Source organism: Procambarus clarkii, chromosome 58 (genome assembly GCF_040958095.1).
Source record: "Procambarus clarkii isolate CNS0578487 chromosome 58, FALCON_Pclarkii_2.0, whole genome shotgun sequence".
In the NCBI taxonomy this organism is placed as follows: domain Eukaryota; kingdom Metazoa; phylum Arthropoda; class Malacostraca; order Decapoda; family Cambaridae; genus Procambarus; species Procambarus clarkii.
The window spans coordinates 12,448,242-12,471,951 of NC_091207.1; the positions used below are offsets into that span (position 1 = coordinate 12,448,242).

Below are 23,710 nucleotides of genomic sequence, written 5' to 3' on the forward strand. Positions count from 1 at the left end.
ACATATCCCCTCGACCAGACCTGATCAGTCCCCCCGACCAGTCCCTTCGACATATCCCCTCGACCAGACCTGATCAGTCCCCCCGACTAGACCTGACCAGTCCCCTCGACCAGACCCGATTGGTCCCCCCTCGATCAAGACTCGACCAGTCCCCCTGACTAGACCTGACCAGTCCCCTCGACCAGACCGATCAGTCCCCTCGATCAAGACTCGACCAGTCCCCCCGACTAGACCTGACCAGGCCCCTCGACCAGACACTCGACCATTCCTCCGACCAGTCCCCTCGACGAGACCCAACCAATCCCCTCGACCATACCCGATCAGTCCCCTCGATCAGTCCCGAACCGTCCCCTCGACCAGACCCGACCAGTCCCCTCGACCAGACCCGACCATTCCCCTCGACATGACACTCGACCATATCCGACCAGTTCCGTCGACCAGACCCGACCCGTCCCCCCGACCAGTCCCATCGACCAAACCTGATCAGTCCTCTCGACCAAACCTGATCAGTCCTCTCGACCAGTCCCCTCAACCAGACCCTCGAACAGACCTGTCCAGTCTCCCCGACCAGTCCCATCGAAGGGATTTGATCAGTCCTCTCGACCAGTCCCCCTCGACTAGACCTTCGACCAGACCCTCGAACAGACCCGACCAGTTCCCTCGATCAAACCCGACCAGTCCCATCGACCAGACCTGATCAGTCCTCTCGACCAGTCCAAACCATGCAGTACCCTCGAACTGTCCCCTCGACCAGACCCCTCGACCAGAGTGAGAGCGACGAAACATATAATTGGTTGTGACTTAAGGTCATCACTTCTCCCATCCTTTAAACATTAAACAAGAGCTTAGCTTCCAGCACTGAGGTCAATACTTGGGATTTTCAGACATAACCATCAACATTCCTGCTTATTTGGGGTCAGCCAAGCGGCAGAAGCAAGAGTATTAGGGCTGCCCACCCTTTTACCTGATAGATGTGACGCTCTGAGCCACACTCTACCTGATACAGCTTACAGTGTGTACTGGGACGCAGGAGCCGGATGGTTGCCCAGCAGACTCTCAGCGCTTGAGGGGGGAAACTCCTAGGATAAGAAAATTGTCTCCAAATACGCTAGGAGAGTCCAAAAGTGTGACGTGCCCGGGGGTGGGTAGGGGTGCCCAGGGGTGGGTAGGCGTGCCCGGGGTGGATAGGCGTGCCCTGGGGTTGGTAGGCGTGCCCGGGGGTGGGTAGGCGTGCTCTGGGGAGCGTAGGCGTGCCCAAGGGTGGGTAGGCACGCCCAGGGGGTGAGTTGGCGCGCCCAAGTGTGGATAGGTGTTCACTACCAGTCCCCTCGACCAGACCCTCGACCAGACCCGACTAGTTCCCTCGACCAGACCAGACAAGTCCACTCGATCAGTCTCGACCAGACCTGACCAGACCCAACCAGTCCCCTGGACCAGACCCTCGAACAGACCCACCAGTCCCCTCGACCAGACCCTTATACAGACCCGACCAGTCCCCTCGACCAGACCGTCGACCAGACCCTACCAGTTCCCTCGACCAGAACCTCAAACAGACTTGACCAGTCCCCTCTACCAGACCTCATCAGTCCCCTCGACCAGACCCGATCAATCCCCTCGATAAAATTCCGAACCGTTCCCCCGACCAGACCCGACCAGTCCCCCTCTACCAGACCCTCAACCAGTTCCCCTCCACCAGACCCGACCAATCCCCTCGACCAGACCTAAACAGTACCCCTCGACCAATCCCGACCCGTCCCCTCGACCAGACCCGACCAGTCCCCTCGACCTGACCCTTGACCAGATCCGCTCGACCAGTCCTCTCGACCAGACCCGACCAGTCTCCTCGACTAGTCCCATTGGCCAGACCAAGTCCCATCGACCAGACCTGATCAGTCCTCTCGACCAGTCACCTCGACCAGACCCGACCAGTCCCATCGACCAGACCTGATCAGTCATCTCGACCAGTCCCGACCCGTCACCTCGACCAGACCCGACCAGTCCCCTCAACTAGATCCTCGACATACGTGACTTAAGGTCATCACTTCTCCCATCCTTTAAACATTAAACAAGAGCTTAGCTTCCAGCACTGAGGTCAATACTTGGGATTTTCAGACATAACCATCAACATTCCTGCTTGTTTGGGGTCAGCCAAGCGGCAGAAGCAAGAGTATTAGGGCTGCCCACCCTTTTACCTGATAGATGTGACGCGCTCTGAGCCACACTCTACCTGATACCCCCCGCCTGATACAGCTTACAATGTGTACTGGGACGCAGGAGCCGGATGGTCGCCCAGCAGACTCTTAGCACTTGAGAGGGGGGGGGGGAACTCCTAGGATAAGAAAATTGTGTCCAAATACGTTAGCAGAGTCCAAAAATGTGGCGTGCCTGGGGGGTGGGTAGGCGTGCCCAAGTGTGGATAGGCGTTCTCGACCAGTCCCCTCGACCAGACCCTCGACCAGTCCCCTCGACCAGACCCGACCAATTCCCTTGACCAGACCCGACCAGTCCCCTTTAACTGACCCTCGACCAGATCCCCTCGACCTGATCCTCGACCAGTCTCCGCGATCAGTACCCTCGACCAGACCCCACCAATTCCCTCGACCAGTCCTATAGACCTGTTCAGTCCTCTCGACCAGTCCCCTCGACCAGACCCTCGAACAGACCCAACCAGTCCCCTCGACTTGACCCTCAACCAGATCCTCGACCAGATTCCCGACCAATTTCCTCGACCAAACTCGACCTGACCCTAGACTATTCCCGGCGACCAGACCTGATCAGTTCCTTCGACCAGTCCCCTCAACCAGACCTGGCCAGTCCTCCCTCGACCAAACCCGATCAGTCCCCCTCCCTCGACCAAGATCCGGCCAGTCCCCTCGACCAGACATGTCCAATTCCCTCGACCAGATGCGATCAGTCCTCTCAATTAGTCCCCTCGACCAGTCCCTTCGACCAAACCCTTGAACAGACCTGACCAGTCCCCTCGACCTGACTCGACCAGATCCCCGACCAGTCCCCTCGACCAGACCCCTCGGCCAGACCCGACAAGACCCCTCGACCAGTCTCCGCGACCAGTCCCCTCGACCAGACCCCTCGACCAGAGTGAGAGTGACGAAACATATAATTGGTTGTGACTTAAGGTCATCACTTCTCCCATCCTTTAAACATTAAACAAGAGCTTAGCTTCCAGCACTGAGGTCAATACTTGGGATTTTCAGACATAACCATCAACATTCCTGCTTGTTTGGGGTCAGCCAAGCGGCAGAAGCAAGAGTATTAGGGCTGCCCACCCTTTTACCTGATAGATGTGACGCGCTCTGAGCCACACTCTACCTGGTACAGCTTACAGTGTGTACTGGGACGCAGGAGCCGGATGGTTGCCCAGCAGACTCTCAGCACTTGAGGGGGGAACTCCTAGGATAAGAAAATTGTGTCCAAATACGTTAGCAGAGTCCAAAAGTGTGGCATGCCCGGGGGTGGGTAGGGGTGCCCAGGGGTGGGTATGCGTGCCCAGGGTGGGTAGGCGTGCCCAGGGGTGGGTAGGCGTGCCCAGGTCGTGTCGTCTGGTCACTCACATTCCTCGCCTCACTGTTTAATATTCAATCAGGGAGACACAGAATAATGCTTATAGCTGCTGGTGCTGTGCTCTGTCTCCCAGGTGGTTGTGGGGCTCCCATGGTGCTGGGACCAGCTGGTCCCATCCACAGGTGGTGGTGGGGCTCCCATGGTGCTGGGACCAGCTGGTCCCATCCACAGGTGGTTGTGGGGCTCCCATGGTGCTGGGACCAGCTGGTCCCATCCACAGATGGTGGTGGGGCTCCCATGGTGCTGGGACCAGCTGGTCCCATCCACAGGTGGTTGTGGGGCTCCCATGGTGCTGGGACCAGCTGGTCCCATCCACAGATGGTGGTGGGGCTCCCATGGTGCTGGGACCAGCTGGTCCCATCCACAGGTGGTTGTGGGGCTCCCATGGTGCTGGGACCAGCTGGTCCCATCCACAGGTGGTGGTGGGGCTCCCATGGTGCTGGGACCAGCTGGTCCCATCCACAGGTGGTGGTGGGGCTCCCATGGTGCTGGGACCAGCTGGTCCCATCCACAGGTGGTGGTGGGGCTCCCATGGTGCTGGGACCAGCTGGTCCCATCCACAGGTGGTGGTGGGGCTCCCATGGTGCTGGGACCAGCTGGTCCCATCCACAGGTGGTGGTGGGGCTCCCATGGTGCTGGGACCAGCTGGTCCCATCCACAGGTGGTGGTGGGGCTCCCATGGTGCTGGGACCAGCTGGTCCCATCCACAGGTGGTGGTGGGGCTCCCATGGTGCTAGGACCAGAAGGTCCCTCCACAATGGTGGCAGACAGCTGGCCCCTCGACATTGGTGACAACCAGCTGGGCCTGCTGCCCCACAAGGGGCCCCCCTAGCCACGGGGATCCTTTACGGTGTACATGGGGACCAACTGGCCCCTATTACAGAGGCAGAGACCAACCCATCTGTCACCCCTCGTCCCTACCCGCCTCTCACCACCCTGCCACCCCTAACACACACACACACACACACACACACACACACACACACACACACACACACACACACACACACACACACACACACACACACACACACACACACACACAATTAGGTGAGTATAATTAGGTGAGTACACACACACACACACACACACAGTATGCCACTAGACTAGTCCCAGAACTAAGAGGCATGAGTTACGAGGAAAGGCTGCGGGAAATGCACCTTACGACACTGGAAGACAGAAGAGTGAGGGAAGACATGATCACAACCTACAAAATCCTTAGGGGAATCGACCGGGTAAACATGGATAAGCTATTCAACACTGGTGGTACAAGAACAAGGGGACACAGGTGGAAACTGAGTACCGACATGAGCCACAGGGACGTTAGAAGGAACTTTTTCAGTATCAGAGCAGTTAACGGATGGAATGCATTAGGCAGTGATGTGGTGGAGGCTAACTCCATACACAGTTTCAAATGAAGATATGATAGAGCCCAGTAGGCTCAGGAATCTGTACACCAGTTGATTGACAGTTGATAGGCGGGACCAAAGAGCCAGAGCTCAACCCCTGCAAGCACAAATAGGTGAGTACACACATACACACACAAATACACACACCACACACACACACACACACACACACACACACACACACACACACACACACACACACACACACACACACACACACACACACACACACACTCACACACACACACACACACACACACCTCAGCTAACACAAACTATCCAGCTGCTGGAAAGGAAAAGAGCAGTGGTAGCTGTGGGTATTAACGAGCAGGAAGGCTCTAATTAGAAAGAGTGGAATGATAAGGACAAAGCGGCAGTGAATGAAATACTGAAGGCACTAGACATGGAAGGGGCTGAGCATAGCATTGAGAAGGTTTTCAGGTTAGGCTAGTACAAAAAACACCGAGACCATGTATCCACTTCACAAATCCTCACACCCATGGCACAGCTTCCTCCACCAGCAGAACACTCACCAAGGAAGAGATTTGAGACTGGATAGAAGAAAGTGAGCCTCAAGGCAATGGACACCAACATAGATGGAATTACAAATAAAGCAAATGAACTTGGAGAATGGGTATTAGAGGAAAATCCAGACATAATAGCTCTCACAGAAACAAAGCTGATGAAAACAATAACAAATGCAGTGTTCCCACAGGACTATTATGTTATGAGGAAAGAGAGAGAAGGAAGAGGGGGTGGTGGTTTAGCCCTGCTGGTAAGAAAAGGCTGGGATTTTGAGGAGTTGGTTGTTCAGGGATGTGAAGGTTTCAGTGACTACATAATAGGAACAATAACAACTGGAGGGCAAAAAATTATAGTCGTAATCATATATAATCCACCACCAAATGACAGAAGACTCAGACAGAAATATGATAGAAACAATATGGCCACCATTAACATAATAGAGAGAGCAGCTTCTGTTGCTAGCAGGAATGGATCTGGACTACTAATCATGGAAGACTTCAACCAAGGGAAGATAGATTGAGAGAACAGAGACCCGCATGGAGGACCAGAAACATGGAGAGCTAAGCTGCTGGACGTGACAACAAGAAACTTTCTAAGCCAGCACATCAAGGATCCAACAAGAATGAGAGGAGAGGATGAACCAACAATGCTTGATCAGATATTTACCCTAAATGAGTGGGATATAAGGGAAGTCAAGATGGAAGCACCCTTGAGAATGAGTGACCACAGTGTATTGAACTTTGAGTACCTGGTAGAGCTAGGAATTATCCCCCCCCCCCCCCGAAAAAGAACCAGGAAACAAAAGGCTGGCATACCGAAAGGGAAATTATGAGGAGATGAGAAGCTTCCTAAGGGAAATAAATACCTTGGGACACAGACCACAGAGCTAAGTCTGTACAAGATATGATGGACTATGTCACCCAAAAGTGTCAGGAGGCAGTAAACAGGTTCATCCCGGCCCAAAAGGAAAAATCCGAGAAGCAAAAGAAGAATCCATGGTATAATAGGGCATGTATGGAAGCGAAGAAACTGAACAAAAAGGCGTGGAGGAACTTCCGGAATAACAGAACACCAGAAAGCAGAGAGAGATACCAGAGAACCAGGAATGAGTACGTCAGGGTGAGAAGAGAAGCAGAGAAAAGTTATGAAAATGATATAGCAAACAAAGCCAAGACTAAACCAAAGCTACTCCACAGTCACAACAGTGAAAGAACAGGTAGTGAAACTGAAAACAGGCGAGGACAGGTATACAGAGAATGACAAAGAGGTGTGTGATGAACTCAACAAGAAGTTCCAAGAGGTCTTCACGACAGAACAAGGTGAGGTCACTGTGCAAGGAGAAAAGGAAGTAAACCAGGCGGCCTTGGAAGAGTTCGAAATTACGAGAGAGGAGGTCAAGAGACACCTGCTGGATCTGGATGTTAGAAAGGCTGTTAGTCCAGACGGGATCTCGCCATGGGTACTGAAAGAGTGTGCAGAGGCACTTTGCTTGCCACTCTCCATAGTGTATAGTAGGTCACTGGAGACGGGAGACCTACCAGAAATATGTAAGATTGCGAATGAGGTCCCAATATACAAAAAGGGCGACAGGCAAGAGGCACTGAACTACAGGCCAGTGTCCTTGACTTGTATACCATGCAAGGTGATGGAGAAGATCGTGAGAAAAAACCTGGTAGCACATCTCGAGAGAAGGGACTTCGTGACAAATCACCAACATGGGTTCAGGGAGGGTAAATATTGCCTGTCTGGCTTAATAGAATTCTATGACCAGGTGATACAGATTAAGCAAGAAAAAGAGGGCTGGACGGACTGCATTTTCTTGGATTGTCGAAAAGCCTTTGACACAGTACCGCATAAGAGGCTGGTACATAAGCTGGAGAGACAGGCAGGTGTAGCTGGTAAGGTGCTCCAGTGGATTAGAGAGTACCTAAGCAATAGGAAGCAGAGAGTTACGGTGAGGGGTGAGACCTTCGATTGGTGTGAAGTCACCAGTGGAGTCCCACAGGGCTCTGTACTCGGTCCTATCTTGTTTCTGATATATGTAAATGATCTCCTGGAGGGTATAGATTCATATCTCATAATGTTTCCGGACGATGCCAAAATTATGAGAAGGATTAAGACAGAAGAGGACTGTTTGAGCCTTCAAAAAGACCTAGACAAACTGAAGGAATAGTCGAACAAATGGTTGTTAAAGTTTAACCCAACCATATGTAATGTAATGAAGATAGGTGTAGGGAGCAGGAGGCCAAATACAAGGTATCATCTGGGAGAGGAAATTCTTCAGGAGTCAGAGGAAGAAAAAGACTGGGGAGTTGATATCACGCCAGACCTGTCTCCTGGAGCCCATATCAAGAGGATACCATCAGCGGCATATGCCAGGCTGGCCAACATTCGAACGACACTCAGAAACTTGTGTAAAGAATCATTCAGAACTTTGTATACCACATATGTCAGGCCAATCCTGGAGTATGCAGCCCCAGCATGGAGTCCATATCTAGTCAAGGATAAGACTAAACTGGAAAAGGTTCAAAGGTTTGCCACCAGACTAGTACCCGAGCTGAGAGGTATGAGCTACGAGGAGAGGCTACGGGAATTAAACTTCACTTCGCTGGAAGACAGAAGAGTTAGGGGGTAGGGGGGCATGATCACCACATTCAAGATTCTCAAGGGAATTGATAGGGTAGATAAAGACAGGCTATTTAACACAAGGGGCACACGCAGTAGGGGACACAGGTGGAAACTGAGTGCCCAAATGAGCCACAGAGATATTAGAAAGAACTTTTTTAGTGTCAGAGTGGTTGACAAATGGAATGCATTAGGAGGTGATGTGGTGGAGGCTGACTCCACACACAGTTTCAAGTGTAGATATGATAGAGCCCAATAGGCTCAGGAACCTGTACACCTGTTGATTGACGGGACCAAAGAGCCAGAGCTCAACCCCCGCAAACACAAATAGGTGAGTACGCACGCACACACACACACACACATATACACACACACACACACACACACGGGCCTGGTAGCCTGGTGGATAGTGCGCAGGACTCGTAATTCTGTGGCACGGGTTCGATTCCCGCACCAGGCAGAAACAAATGGGCAAAGTTTTTTTCACCCTGAATGCCCCTGCTACCTGGGAGTTAGTCAGCTGTCACAGGCTTCTTCCTGGTGTGTGTGTGTGTATGTGGTGTGGAGAGAAAAAAATAAATACAAAAAAATAAGAAGTTAGTAAACAGTTGATTGACGGTTGAGAGGCGGGCCGAAAGAGCAAAGCTCAACCCCCGCAAACACAACTAGGTGAATACAAAAACACACACACAATTACACACCCACACACACACACACACACACACACACACACACACACACACACACACACACAGGAATTGATATCACACCAAACCTGTCTCCTGAAGCCCACATAAAGAGAATAACGTCTGCGGCATATGCGAGGCTGGCTAACATCAGAACGGCGTTCAGGAACCTGTGTAAGGAATCATTCAGAATCTTGTACACCACATATGTAAGACCAATCCTGGAGTATGCGGCCCCAGCATGGAGCCCGTACCTTGTCAGGCACAAGACGAAGCTGGAAAAAGTCCAAAGGTATGCTACTAGACTAGTCCCAGAACTAAGAGGCATGAGTTATGAGGAAAGGCTGCGGGAAATGCACCATACGACACTGGAAGACAGAAAAGTAAGGGGGAACATGATCACAACCTACAAAATCCCCAGGGGAATCGACCGGGTAAACAAGGATGAACTATTCAACACTTGTGGGACGCGAACAAGGGGACACAGGTGGAAGCTGAGTACCCAAATGAGCCACAGAGACGTTAGAAAGAACTTTTTCAGTGTCAGAGTAGTTAACAAATGGAATGCATTAGGAAGTGATGTGGTGGAGGCTGACTCCATACACAGTTTCAAATGTAGATACGATAGAGCCCAGTAGGCTCACTAATCTGTACACCAGTTGATTGACGGTTGAGAGGCGGGACCAAAGAGCCAAAGCTCAACCCCCGCAAACACAATTACGTGAGTACAAGTAGGTGAGTACACACACACACACACACACACACACACACACACACACACACACACACACACACACACACACACACACACACACCCACACACACACACACACACACACACACACATGTGTGAGTGTGTGAGGAAAAACCTAGTTACACATCTGGGACAAATCCCAAGTGGGATTTGTAGGGACTTCGTGACAAATCTCCAACATGGGTTCAGGGAGTGTAAATCTTGCCTGATTGGCTTAATAGAATTCTACGATCAGGTGACAAAGATTAAGCAAGAAAGAGAGGGCCGGGAGGACTGCATTTTCTTGGATTGTCGGAAAGCCTTTGACCCAGTACCGCATAAGAGGCTGGTACATAAGCTGGAGAGACAGGCAGGTGTAGCTGGTAAGGTGCTCCAGTGGATAAGGGAGTATCTAAGCAATAGGAAGCAGAGAGTTATGGTGAGGGGAGAGACCTCCGATTGGCGTGAAGTCACCAGTGGAGTCCCACCGGGCTCTGTACTCGGTCCTATCTTGTTTCTGATATATGTAAATGATCTCCCGGAGGGTATCGATTCATTTCTCTCAATGTTTGCTGACGATGCCAAAATTATGAGAAGGATTAAGACAGAAGAGGACTGCTTGAGGTTTCAAGAAGACCTAGACAAGCTGAAGGAATGGTCGAACAAATGGTTGTTAGAGTTTAATCCGAGCAAATGTAAAGTAATGAAGATAGGAGTAGGGGAGCAGGAGGCCAGATACTAGGTATCATCTGGGAGATGAAATTCTTCAAGAGTCGGAGAGAGAAAAAGAATTGGGGGTTGACATCACGCCAGACCTGTCCCCTGCAGCCCATATCAAGAGGATAACATCAGCGGCATATGCCAGGCTGGCCAACATAAGAACGGCATTCAGAAACTTGTGTAAAGACTCATTCAGAACTTTGTATACCACATATGTCAGACCAATCCTGCAGTATGCAGCCCCAGCATGAAGTCCATATCTAGTCATGGATAAGACCAAACTGGAAAAGGTTTAAAGGTTTACCACCAGACTAGTACCCGAGCTGAGAGGTATGAGCTACGAGGAGAGGCTACGAGAATTAAACCTCACTTCGCTGGAAGACAGAAGAGTTAGGGGGGGACATGATCACCACATTCAAGATTCTCAAGGGAATTGATAGGGTAGATAAAGACAGGCTATTTAACGCAAGGGGCACACGCACTAGGGGACACAGGTGGAAACTGAGTGCCCAAATGAGCCATTAGAAAGAACTTTTTTAGTGTCAGAGTGGTTGACAAATGGAATGCATTAGGAAGTGATGTGGTGGAGGCTGACTCCACACACAGTTTCAAGTGTAGATATGATAGAGCCCAATAGGCTCAGGAACCTGTACACCTGTTGATTGACAATTGAGAGGCGGGACCAAAGAACCAGAGCTCAACCCCCGCAAGCACAACTAGGTGAGTACAACTAGGTGACTACACACACACACACACACACACACACACACACACACACACACACACACACACACACACACACACACACACACACACACACACACACACACACAAGGCTGGGCAGACTGCATATTTCTTGACTGCCAAAAGGCCTTTGATACGGTACCGCACATGAGACTGCTATACAAACTTGAGAGGCAGGCAGGAGTAAGCGGAAAGGCCCTAGTATGGGTGAAGAACTACCTAACAGGAAGGAGCCAGAGGGTAATGGTAAGGGGCGAAAAGTCGGACTGGCGAACAGTAACAAGTGGAGTACCTCAAGGATCGGTGCTGGGACCAATCCTCTTTCTAATTTACGTAAATGATATGTTTACAGGAGTGGAATCATACATGTCGATGTTTGCAGATGACGCAAAATTAATGAGAAGAATTGTGACAGACGAGGATTGTAGGATCCTCCAAGAGGACTTAAACAGGCTGCAGAGATGGTCAGAGAAATGGCTACTGGAGTTTAACACCAGTAAATGTAAAGTTATGGAAATGGGATCAGGTGACAGGAGACCAAAGGGACAGTACACAATGAAGGGGAACAGCCTACCTGTAACGATTCGAGAAAGAGACCTGGGAGTGGATGTGACACCTAATCTAACTCCTGAGGCACATATAAATAGGATAACGACAGCAGCGTACTCTACACTGGCGAAAATTAGAACTTCATTCAGAAACCTAAATGAGGAAGCTTTTAGGGCGCTTTACACTGCCTACGTGAGACCCGTCTTAGAGTATGCCGCGCCATCATGGAGCCCCCACCTGAAGAAACACATAAAGAAACTGGAGAAGGTTCAGAGGTTTGCGACGAGGCTTGTCCCAGAGCTACGAGGGATGGGATATGAAGAGCGGCTGAAGGAACTGAACCTTACGACACTAGAGAAAAGAAGGGAGAGAGGAGATATGATAGGGACATATAAAATACTCAGGGGAATTGACAAAGTGGAAATAGATCAAATGTTCACACGTAATAATAACAGAACGAGGGGACATGGGTGGAAACTGGAAACTCAGATGAGTCACAGAGATGTTAGGAAGTTTTCTTTTAGCGTGAGAGTAGTAGAAAAATGGAATGCACTTGGGGAACAGGTTGTGGAAGCAAATACTATTCATACTTTTAAAACTAGGTATGATAGGGAAATGGGACAGGAGTCATTGCTGTAAACAACCGATAGCTAGAAAGGCGGGATCCAAGAGTCAATGCTCGATCCTGCAAGCACATATAGGTGAGTACATATAGGTGAGTACACACACACACACACAGCGTTCAACCCATCTATGATGACTCACATTTCGTAATAATCATTCCAATCAAGTGTGGGGGACGTGCAGCGCTGCTACAACCGGTCGTAGCCAGGGTTCGAATCCTGGTTGTTTCCCTCCTCGTCGTCCCGCTCATTCATATCCTACAGCTCGTGATTACAATTCCCACACCATCAACTTTACGTGTTGGGGGGTTGTGCCCCCCGGCCCTGCCCCCGCTAGTGCCCCCAGTGCCCACCTGTTTACTGTTGCTGCCTTTGCCCCCGCTAGTGCCCCCAGTGCCCACCTGTTTACTGTTGCTGCCCTGCCCCCGCTAGTGTCCCCAGTGCCCACCTGTTTACTGTTGCTGCCCTGCCCCCGCTAGTGCCCCCAGTGCCCACCTGTTTACTGTTGCTGCCCTGCCCCGCTAGTGTCCCCAGTGCCCACCTGTTTACTGTTGCTGCCCTGCCCCCGCTAGTGCCCCCAGTGCCCACCTGTTTACTGTTGCTGCCCTGCCCCCGCTAGTGCCCCCAGTGCCCACCTGTTTACTGTTGCTGCCCTGCCCCCGCTAGTGCCCCCAGTGCCCACCTGTTTACTGTTGCTGCTCTGCCCCCGCTAGTGTCCCCAGTGCCCACCTGTTTACTGTTGCTGCCCTGCCCCCGCTAGTGCCCCCAGTGCCCATCTGTTTACTGTTGCTGCCTTTGCCCCCGCTAGTGCCCCCAGTGCCCACCTGTTTACTGTTGCTGCCCTGCCCCCGCTAGTGCCCCCAGTGCCCACCTGTTTACTGTTGCTGCCCTGCCCCCGCTAGTGTCCCCAGTGCCCACCTGTTTACTGTTGCTGCCTTTGCCCCCGCTAGTGTCCCCAGTGCCCACCTGTTTACTGTTGCTGCCCTGCCCCCGCTAGTGCCCCCAGTGCCCATCTGTTTACTGTTGCTGCCTTTGCCCCCGCTAGTGTCCCCAGTGCCCACCTGTTTACTGTTGCTGCCCTGCCCCCGCTAGTGCCCCCAGTGCCCACCTGTTTACTGTTGCTGCCCTGCCCCCGCTAGTGCCCCCAGTGCCCACCTGTTTACTGTTGCTGCCCTGCCCCCGCTAGTGCCCACAGTGCCCACCTGTTTACTGTTGCTGCCCTGCCCCCGCTAGTGTCCCCAGTGCCCACCTGTTTACTGTTGCTGCCCTGCCCCCGCTAGTGCCCCCAGTGCCCATCTGTTTACTGTTGCTGCCTTTGCCCCCGCTAGTGCCCCCAGTGCCCACCTGTTTAGTGTTGCTGCCCTGCCCCCGCTAGTGCCCCCAGTGCCCACCTGTTTACTGTTGCTGCCCTGCCCCCGCTAGTGTCCCCAGTGCCCACCTGTTTACTGTTGCTGCCTTTGCCCCCGCTAGTGTCCCCAGTGCCCACCTGTTTACTGTTGCTGCCCTGCCCCCGCTAGTGTCCCCAGTGCCCACCTGTTTACTGTTGCTGCCCTGCCCCCGCTAGTGTCCCCAGTGCCCACCTGTTTACTGTTACTGCCTTTGCCCCCGCTAGTGTCCCCAGTGCCCACCTGTTTACTGTTGCTGCCCTGCCCCCGCTAGTGTCCCCAGTGCCCACCTGTTTACTGTTGCTGCCCTGCCCCCGCTAGTGTCTCCAGTGCCCACCTGTTTACTGTTGCTGCCCTGCCCCCGCTAGTGTCCCCAGTGCCCACCTGTTTATTGTTGCTGCCCTGCCCCCGCTAGTGTCCCCAGTGCCCACCTGTTTACTGTTGCTGCCTTGCCCCCGCTAGTGCCCCCAGTGCCCACCTGTTTACTGTTGCTGCCTTGCCCCCGCTAGTGCCCCCAGTGCCCACCTGTTTACTGTTGCTGCCCTGCCCCCGCTAGTGTCCCCAGTGCCCACCTGTTTACTGTTGCTGCCTTTGCCCCCGCTAGTGTCCCCAGTGCCCACCTGTTTATTGTTGCTGCCCTGCCCCCGCTAGTGTCCCCAGTGCCCACCTGTTTATTGTTGCTGCCCTGCCCCCGCTAGTGTCCCCAGTGCCCACCTGTTTATTGTTGCTGCCCTGCCCCCGCTATTGACGCCAGTGCCCACCTGTTTACTGTTGCTGTTTACTGTAACGGTTCTGCCCTTATTAGTCTAGGATTCCGTCCTCCAACAGGTGGCCTCAGACCACCTCGTCTCCTCCCCCAAGGAACACCAGGGAGTTCTTCAACCTCTGTACTAACCCTTAATGACCGTTACAAATGTTATTTACACCGTCGGGGATAAGATCTGGCCACATTTACACCGTCGGGGCAAGATCTGGCCACATTTACACCGTCGGGGAAAGATCAGGCCACATTTACACCGTCGGGGATAAGATCTGGCCACATTTACACCGTCGGGGCAAGATCTGGCCACATTTACACCGTCGGGGCAAGATCTGGCCACATTTACACCGTCGGGGCAAGATCTGGCCACATTTACACCGTCGGGGCAAGATCTGGCCACATTTACACCGTCGGGGCAAGATCTGGCCACATTTACACCGTCGGGGCAAGATCTGGCCACATTTACACCGTCGGGGAAAGATCTGGCCACATTTACACCGTCGGTGCAAGATCTGGCCACATTTACACCGTCGGGGCAAGATCTGGCCACATTTACACCGTCGGTGCAAGATCTGGCCACATTTACACCGTCGGGGCAAGATCTGGCCACATTTACACCGTCGGGGCAAGATCTGGCCACATTTACACCGTCGGGGCAAGATCTGGCCACATTTACACCGTCGGGGCAAGATCTGGCCACATTTACACCGTCGGGGCAAGATCTGGCCACATTTACACCGTCGGGGCAAGATCTGGCCACATTTACACCGTCGGGGCAAGATCTGGCCACATTTACACCGTCGGGGCAAGGTCTGGCCACATTTACACCGTCGGGGCAAGATCTGGCCACATTTACACCTTCGGGGATAAGATCTGGCCACATTTACACCGTCGGGGCAAGATCTGGCCACATTTACACCGTCGGGGCAAGATCTGGCCACATTTACACCGTCGGGGCAAGATCTGGCCACATTTACACCGTCGGGGCAAGAGGTTGTCAGATGTTCACAAGTGTACAAACTCCACATAGTGCACACGAGTTTCCCAATAAAGTTGTTCCACGAATATGACTGCTAATATGTCTTGAATATGGTTCAAGACGGCTAAATGTTATCTAATATGGTTCAAGACGGCTAAATGTTGTCTAATATGCTTTAAGACTGCTGAATGTTGTCTAATATGCTTTAAGACTGCTAAATGTTGTCTAATATGCTTCAAGACTGCTGAATGTTGTCTAATATGCTTCAAGACGGCTAAATGTTGTCTAATATGCTTCAAGACTGCTGAATGTTGTCTAATATGCTTCAAGACGGCTAAATGTTGTCTAATAGGCTTCAAGACTGCTAAATGTTGTCTAATAGGCTTCAAGACTGCTAAATGTTGTCTAATAGGCTTCAAGACGGCTAAATGTTGTCTAATAGGCTTCAAGACTGCTAAATGTTGTCTAATAGGCTTCAAGACTGCTAAATGTTGTCTAATATGCTTCAAGACTGCTAAATGTTGTCTAATATGCTTCAAGACTGCTAAATGTTGTCTAATAGGCTTCAAGACGGCTAAATGTTGTCTAATATGCTTCAAGACGGCTAAATGTTGTCTAATATGCTTCAAGAGTGCTAAATGTTGTCTAATATGCTTCAAGGCTGCTAAATGTTGTCTAATATGCGTCAAGAGTGCTAAATGTTGTCTAATATGCTTCAAGACGGCTAAATGTTGTCTAATATGCTTCAAGACGGCTAAATGTTGTCTAATATGCTTCAAGACGGCTAAATGTTGTCTAATATGCTTCAAGACGGCTAAATGTTGTCTAATATGCTTCAAGACGGCTAAATGTTGTCTAATATGCTTCAAGACTGCTAAATGGTGTCTAATATGCTTCAAGACGGCTAAATGTTGTCTAATATGCTTCAAGACGGCTAAATGTTGTCTAATATGCTTCAAGACGGCTAAATGTTGTCTAATATGCTTCAAGACGGCTAAATGTACTTAAACTGAGAACTCGGTTATATTGTCTCCACCGGGCTAAATGTTAGTGTCCAGTGGGTGACCCCTGGTGGGTGACCCCTGGTGGGTGACCCTTGGTGGGTGACCCCTGGTGGGTGACCCCTGGTGGGTGACCCTTGGTGGGTGACCCCTGGTGGGTGACCCCTGGTGGGTGTCCCCTGGTGGGTGACCCCTGGTGGGTGACCCTTGGTGGGTGACCCCTGGTGGGTGACCCTTGGTGGGTGTCCCCTGGTGGGTGACCCCTGGTGGGTGACCCCTGGTGAGTGACCCCTGGTGGGTGACCCCTGGTGGGTGACCCTTGGTGGGTGACCCTTGGTGGGTGACCCCTGGTGGGTGACCCCTGGTGGGTGACCCTTGGTGGGTGACCCTTGGTGGGTGACCCCTGGTGGGTGACTCCTGGTGGGTGACCCCTGGTGGGTGACCCTTGGTGGGTGACCCCTGGTGAGTGACCCTTGGTGGGTGACCCCTGGTGGGTAACCCCTGGTGGGTGACCCCTGGTGGGTGACCACGGGTGCCAGCCACCCTGGTGGGTGAGCACGGGTGCCAGCCACCCTGGTGGGTGACCACGGGTGCCAGCCACCCTGGTGGGTGACCACGGGTGCCAGCCACCCTGGTGGGTGAGCACGGGTGCCAGCCACCCTGATGGGTGACCATGGGGTCCAGCCACCCTGGTGGGTGAGCACGGGTGCCAGCCACCATGGTGGGTGACCACGGGTGCCAGCCACCCTGGTGGGTGACCACGGGTGCCAGCCACCCTGGTGGGTGAGCACGGGTGCCAGCCACCCTGGTGGGTGACCACGGGTGCCAGCCACCCTGGTGGGTAAGCACGGGTGCCAGCCACCCTGGTGGGTGAGCACGGGTGCCAACCACCCTGGTGGGTGACCACGGGTCGCAGCCACCCTGGTGGGTGAGCACGGGTGCCAGCCACCCTGGTGAGTGACCCCTGGTGGGTGACCACGGGTGCCAGCCACCCTGGTGGGTGAGCACGGGTGCCAGCCACCCTGGTGGGTGAGCACGGGTGCCAGCCACCCTGGTGGGTGACCCCTGGTGGGTGACCACGGGTGCCAGCCACCCTGGTGGGTGAGCACGGGTGCCAGCCACCCTGGTGGGTGACCCCTGGTGGGTGACCACGGGTGCCAGCCACCCTGGTGGGTGAGCACGGGTGCCAGCCACCCTGGTGGGTGACCCCTGGTGGGTGACCCCTGGTGGGTGACCCCTGGTGGGTGACCCCTGGTGGGTGACCACGGGTGCCAGCCACCCTGGTGGGTGAGCACGGGTGCCAGCCACCCTGTTGGGAACCTTTGTGGGTGACCACGGGTGCCAGCCACCCTGGTGGGTGACCACGGGTGCCAGCTACCCTGGTGGGTGACCACGGGTGCCAGCCACCCTGGTGGGTGAGCACGGGTGCCAGCCACCCTGGTGGGTGAGCACGGGTGCCAGCCACCCTGGTGAGTGACCACGGGTGCCAGCCACCCTGGTGGGTGACCACGGGTGCCAGCCACCTGGTGAGTGACCACGGGTGCCAGCCACCCTGGTGAGTAACCACGGGTGCCAGCCACCCTGGTGGGTGACCACGGGTGCCAGCCACCCTGGTGGGTGAGCACGGGTGCCAGCCACCCTGGTGGGTGAGCACGGGTGCCAGCCACCCTGGTGGGTGACCACGGGTGCCAGCCACCCTGGTGGGTGACCACGGGTGCCAGCCACCTGGTGAGTGACCACGGGTGCCAGCCACCCTGGTGGGTGAGCACGGGTGCCAGCCACCCTGGTGGGTGAGCACGGGTGCCAGCCACCCTGGTGGGTGAGCACTCTGGAGCAACAGATGGCGTGGCTGGGCCGCCACCCGCCACACCATGCTCAGAATATTGAGTACTCTCTCTTGACCTCTTGAGAGGCAGTCACCCGTGGTGCTGTGGGCTCTGTGGGGCTCTTCTACCTCAGTGGCACAGTGGGCTCTGTGGGGCTCTACTACCTCTGTGGTGCAGTGGGTTCTGTGGGGCTCTACTACCTCTGTGGTGCTGTGGGCTCTGTGGGCCTCTACTACCTCTGTGGTACAGTGGGCTCTGTGGAGCTCTACTACCTCTGTGGTGCTGTGGGCTCTGTGGGCCTCTACTACCTCTGTGGTACAGTGGGCTCTGTGGGGCTCTACTACCTCTGTGGTGCTGTGGGCTCTGTGGGCCTCTACTACCTCTGTGGTGCAGTGGGCTCTGTGGGGCTCTACTACCTCTGTGGTGCTGTGGGCTCTGTGGGGCTCTACTACCTCTGTGGTACAGTGGGCTCTGTGGGGCTCTACTACCTCTGTGATACAGTGGGCTCTGTGGGGCTCTACTACCTCTGTGGTGCTGTGTGCTCTGTGGGGCTCTACTACCTCTGTGGTACAGTGGGCTCTGTGGGGCTCTACTACCTCTGTGGTGCTGTGGGCTCTGTGGGGCTCTACTACCTCTGTGGTACAGTGGGCTCTGTGGGGCTCTACTACCTCTGTGGTGCTGTGGGCTCTGTGGGCCTCTACTACCTCTGTGGTGCTGTGGGCTCTGTGGAGCTCTACTACCTCTGTGGTGCTGTGGGCTCTGTGGGCCTCTACTACCTCTGTGGTACAGTGGGCTCTGTGGGGCTCTACTACCTCTGTGGTACAGTGGGCTCTGTGGGGCTCTACTACCTCTGTGGTGCTGTGGGCTCTGTGGTCCTCTACTACCTCTGTGGTACAGTGGGCTCTGTGGGGCTCTACTACCTCTGTGGTGCTGTGGGCTCTGTGGGCCTCTACTACCTCTGTGGTGCTGTGGGCTCTGTGGGGCTCTACTACCTCTGTGGTGCTGTGGGCTCTGTGGGCCTCTACTACCTCTGTGGTGCTGTGGGCTCTGTGGGCCTCTACTACCTCTGTGGTGCTGTGGGCTCTGTGGGGCTCTACTACCTCTGTGGTGCTGTGGGCTCTGTGGGCCTCTACTACCTCTGTGGTACAGTGGGCTCTGTGGGCCTCTACTACCTCTGTGGTGCTGTGGGCTCTGTGAGGCTCTACTACCTCCGTGGTGCTGTGGGCTCTGTGGGCCTCTACTACCTCTGTGGTGCTGTGGGGCTCTACTACCTCCGTGGTGCTGTGGGCTCTGTGGGCCTCTACTACCTCTGTGGTGCTGTGGGCTCTGTGGGCCTCTACTACCTCTGTGGTGCTGTGGGCTCTGTGGGGCTCTACTACCTCTGTGGTGCTGTGGGCTCTGTGGGCCTCTACTACCTCTGTAGTACAGTGGGCTCTGTGGGGCTCTACTACCTCTGTGGTAAAGTGGGCTCTGTGGGGCTCTACTACCTCTGTGGTGCTGTGGGCTCTGTGGGCCTCTACTACCTCTGTGGTACAGTGGGCTCTGTGGGGCTCTACTACCTCTGTGGTGCTGTGGGCTCTGTGGGGCTCTACTACCTCTGTGGTGCTGTGGGCTCTGTGGGGCTCTACTACCTCTGTGGTGCTGTGGGCTCTGTGGGCCTCTACTACCTCTGTGGTACAGTGGGCTCTGTGGGGCTCTATTACCTCTGTGGTGCTGTGGGCTCTGTGGGCCTCTACTACCTCTGTGGTGCTGTGGGCTCTGTGGGGCTCTATTACCTCTGTGGTGCTTTGGGCTCGGTGGGGCTCTACTACCTCTGTGGTGCTGTGGGCTCAGTGGGGCTCTACTACCTCTGTGGTGCTGTGGGCTCTGTGGGCCTCTACTGCCTCTGTGGTACAGTGGGCTCTGTGTGGCTCTACTACCTCTGTGGTGCTGTGGGCTCTGTGGGCCTCTACTACCTCTGTGGTACTGTGGGCTCTGTGGGGCTCTACTACCTCTGTGGTGCTGTGGGCTCTGTGGGCCTCTACTACCTCTGTGGTGCTGTGGGCTCTGTGGGCCTCTACTACCTCTGTGGTGCTGTGGGCTCTGTGGGGCTCTACTACCTCTGTGGTGCTGTGGGCTCTGTGGGCCTCTACTACCTCTGTGGTGCTGTGGGCTCTGTGGGCCTCTACTACCTCTGTGGTGCTGTAGGCTCTGTGGGCCTCTACTACCTCTGTGGTGCTGTGGGCTCTGTGGGCCTCTACTACCTCTGTGGTGCTGTGGGCTCTGTGGGGCTCTACTACCTCTGTGGTGTTGTGGGCTCTGTGGGCCTCTACTACCTCTGTGGTGCTGTGGGCTCTGTGGGCCTCTACTACCTCTGTGGTGCTGTGGGCTCTGTTGGCCTCTACTACCTCTGTGGTGCTGTGGGCTCTGTGGGCCTCTACTACCTCTGTGGTACGGTGGGCTCTGTGGGCCTCTTCTACCTCTGTGGTGCTGTGGGCTCTGTGGGCCTCTACTACCTCTGTGGTACAGTGGGCTCTGTGGGCCTCTACTACCTCTGTGGTGCTGTGGGCTCTGTGGGCCTCTACTACCTCTGTGGTGCTGTGGGCCTCTACTACCTCTGTGGTACAGTGGGCTCTGTGGGCCTCTTCTACCTCTGTGGTACAGTGGGCTTTGTGGGCCTCTACTACCTCTGTGGTGCTGTGGGCTCTGTGGGCCTCTACTACCTCTGTAGTGCTGTGGGCTCTGTGGGCCTCTACTACCTCTGTGGTACGGTGGGCTCTGTGGGCCTCTATTACCTCTGTGGTGCTGTGGGCTCTGTGGACCTCTACTACCTCCGTGGTGCTGTGGGCTCTGTGGGCCTCTACTACCTCTGTGGCACAGTGGGCTCTGTGGGCCTCTACTACCTCTGTGGTACGGTGGGCTCTGTGGGCCTCTACTACCTCTGTGGTACAGTGGGCTCTGTGGGGCTCTACTACCTCTGTGGTGCTGTAGGCTCTGTGGGCCTCTACTACCTCTGTGGCACAGTGGGCTCTGTGGGCCTCTACTACCTCTGTGGTACAGTGGGCTCTGTGGGCCTCTACTACCTCTGTGGTGCTGTGGGCTCTGTGGGGCTTTACTTCCTCTGTGGTGCTGTGGGCTCTGTGGGCCTCTACTACCTCTGTGGTGCTGTGGGCTCTGTGGGCCTCTACTACCTCTGTGGTACAGTGGGCTCTGTGGGCCTCTACTACCTCTGTGGTGCTGTGGGCTCTGTGGGGCTCTACTACCTCTGTGGTATGGTGGGCTCTGTGGGCCTCTACTACCTCTGTGGCACAGTGGGCTCTGTGAGCCTCTACTACCTCTGTGGTACGGTGGGCTATGTGGGCCTCTACTACCTCTGTGGTACGGTGGGCTCTGTGGACCTCTACTACCTCTGTGGTGCTGTGGGCTCTGTGGACCTCTACTACCTCTGTGGTGCTGTGGGCTCTGTGGGCCTCTACTACCTCTGTGGTACAGTGGGCTCTGTGGGCCTCTACTACCTCTGTGGTGCTGTGGGCTCTGTGGGCCTCTACTACCTCTGTGGCACAGTGGGCTCTGTGGGGCTCTACTACCTCTGTGGTGCTGTGGGCTCTGTGGGCCTCTACTACCTCTGTGGCACAGTGGGCTCTGTGGGCCTCTACTACCTCTGTGGTGCTGTGGGCTCTGTGGGCCTCTACTACCTCTGTGGCACAGTGGGCTCTGTGGGGCTCTACTACCTCTGTGGTGCTGTGGGCTCTGTTGGCCTCTACTACCTCTGTTGTGCTGTGGGCTCTGTGGGCCTCTACTACCTCTGTGGCACAGTGGGCTCTGTGGGGCTCTACTACCTCTGTGGTGCTGTGGGCTCTGTGGGCCTCTACTACCTCTGTGGTACAGTGGGCTCTGTGGGGCTCTACTACCTCTGTGGTGCTGTGGGCTCTGTGAGGCTCTACTACCTCTGTGGACAGTGGGCTCTGTGGGGCTCTACTACCTCTGTGGTGCTGTGGGCTCTGTGGGGCTCTACTACCTCTGTGGTGCTGTGGGCTCTGTGAGGCTCTACTACCTCTGTGGTACAGTGGGCTCTGTGAGGCTCTACTACCTCTGTGGTACAGTTGGCTCTGTGGGGCTCTACTACCTCTGTGGTACAGTGGGCTCTGTGAGGCTCTACTACCTTTGTGGAACAGTGGGCTCTGTGAGGCTCTACTACCTCTGTGGTACAGTGGGCTCTGTGGGGCTCTACTACCTCTGTGGTGCTGTGGGCTCTGTTGGCCTCTACTACCTCTGTGGTGCTGTGGGCTCTGTGGGCCTCTACTACCTCTGTGGCACAGTGGGCTCTGTGGGGCTCTACTACCTCTGTGGTGCTGTGGGCTCTGTGGGCCTCTACTACCTCTGTGGTACAGTGGGCTCTGTGGGGCTCTACTACCTCTGTGGTGCTGTGGGCTCTGTGAGGCTCTACTACCTCTGTGGTACAGTGGGCTCTGTGGGGCTCTACTACCTCTGTGGTGCTGTGGGCTCTGTGGGGCTCTACTACCTCTGTGGTGCTGTGGGCTCTGTGAGGCTCTACTACCTCTGTGGTACAGTGGGCTCTGTGAGGCTCTACTACCTCTGTGGTACAGTGGGCTCTGTGGGGCTCTACTACCTCTGTGGTACAGTGGGCTCTGTGAGGCTCTACTACCTCTGTGGTACAGTGGGCTCTGTGAGGCTCTACTACCTCTGTGGTACAGTGGGCTCTGTGGGGCTCTTCTACCTCTGTGGTACAGTGGGATCTGTGAGGCTCTACTACCTCTGTGGTACAGTGGGCTCTGTGGGGCTCTACTACCTCTGTGGTGCTGTGGGCTCTGTGGGGCTCTACTACCTCTGTGGTGCTGTGGGCTCTGTGAGGCTCTACTACCTCTGTGGTACAGTGGGCTCTGTGAGGCTCTACTACCTCTGTGGTACAGTGGGCTCTGTGGGGCTCTACTACCTCTGTGGTACAGTGGGCTCTGTGAGGCTCTACTACATCTGTGGTACAGTGGGCTCTGTGAGGCTGTACTACCTCTGTGGTACAGTGGGCTCTGTGGGGCTCTACTACCTCTGTGGTACAGTGGGCTCTGTGGGGCTCTACTATTTCTGTCGTGGGACTGGACAGTGTCAAGTGTCGTGGGACTGGACAGTGTCAAGTGTCGTGGGACTGAACAGTGTCAAGTGTCGTGGGACTGGACAGTGTCAAGTGTCGTGGGACTGGACAGTGTCAAGTGTCGTGGGACTGGACAGTGTCAAGTGTCGTGGGACTGGTCAGTGTCAAGTGTCGTGGGACTGGACAGTGTCAAGTGTCGTGGGACTGGTCAGTGTCAAGTGTCGTGGGACTGGTCAGTGTCAAGTGTCGTGGGACTGGACAGTGTCAAGTGTCGTGGGACTGGACAGTGTCAAGTGTCGTGGGACTGGACAGTGTCAGGTGTCGTGGGACTGGTCAGTGTCAAGTGTCGTGGGACTGGTCAGTGTCAAGTGTCGTGGGACTGGACAGTGTCAAGTGTCGTGGGACTGGACAGTGTCAGGTGTCGTGGGACTGGACAGTGTCAAGTGTCGTGGGACTGGTCAGTGTCAAGTGTCGTAG

At 54.7% G+C, this 23,710-nt stretch overlaps 1 protein-coding gene across 1 annotated transcript; it reads left to right on the forward strand.

Annotated features, from left to right (window-relative positions):
- The first annotated feature begins 722 nt into the window (after window positions 1-722).
- LOC138353550 (collagen alpha-6(IV) chain-like) lies at window positions 723-23,710 on the forward strand. The gene is made up of 4 exons (XM_069306728.1): window positions 723-768; window positions 14,521-15,354; window positions 18,238-22,008; window positions 22,230-23,710. The coding sequence occupies exons 1-4, from the start codon at window positions 723-725 to the stop codon at window positions 23,708-23,710; spliced, it is 6,132 nt and encodes a 2,043-aa protein (XP_069162829.1).

Bases quoted from the DNA above. Each gene is read 5' to 3' on its own strand.
- LOC138353550 (XM_069306728.1), top strand. From the start codon at position 723: ATGCAGTACCCTCGAACTGTCCCCTCGACCAGACCCCTCGACCAGA. The intron at 769-14,520 runs GTGAGAGCGACG...GTCGGGGATAAG, and splicing joins GACCAGACCCCTCGACCAGA to ATCTGGCCACATTTACACCG. The intron at 15,355-18,237 runs GTACAAACTCCA...CTTGAGAGGCAG, and splicing joins GTTGTCAGATGTTCACAAGT to TCACCCGTGGTGCTGTGGGC.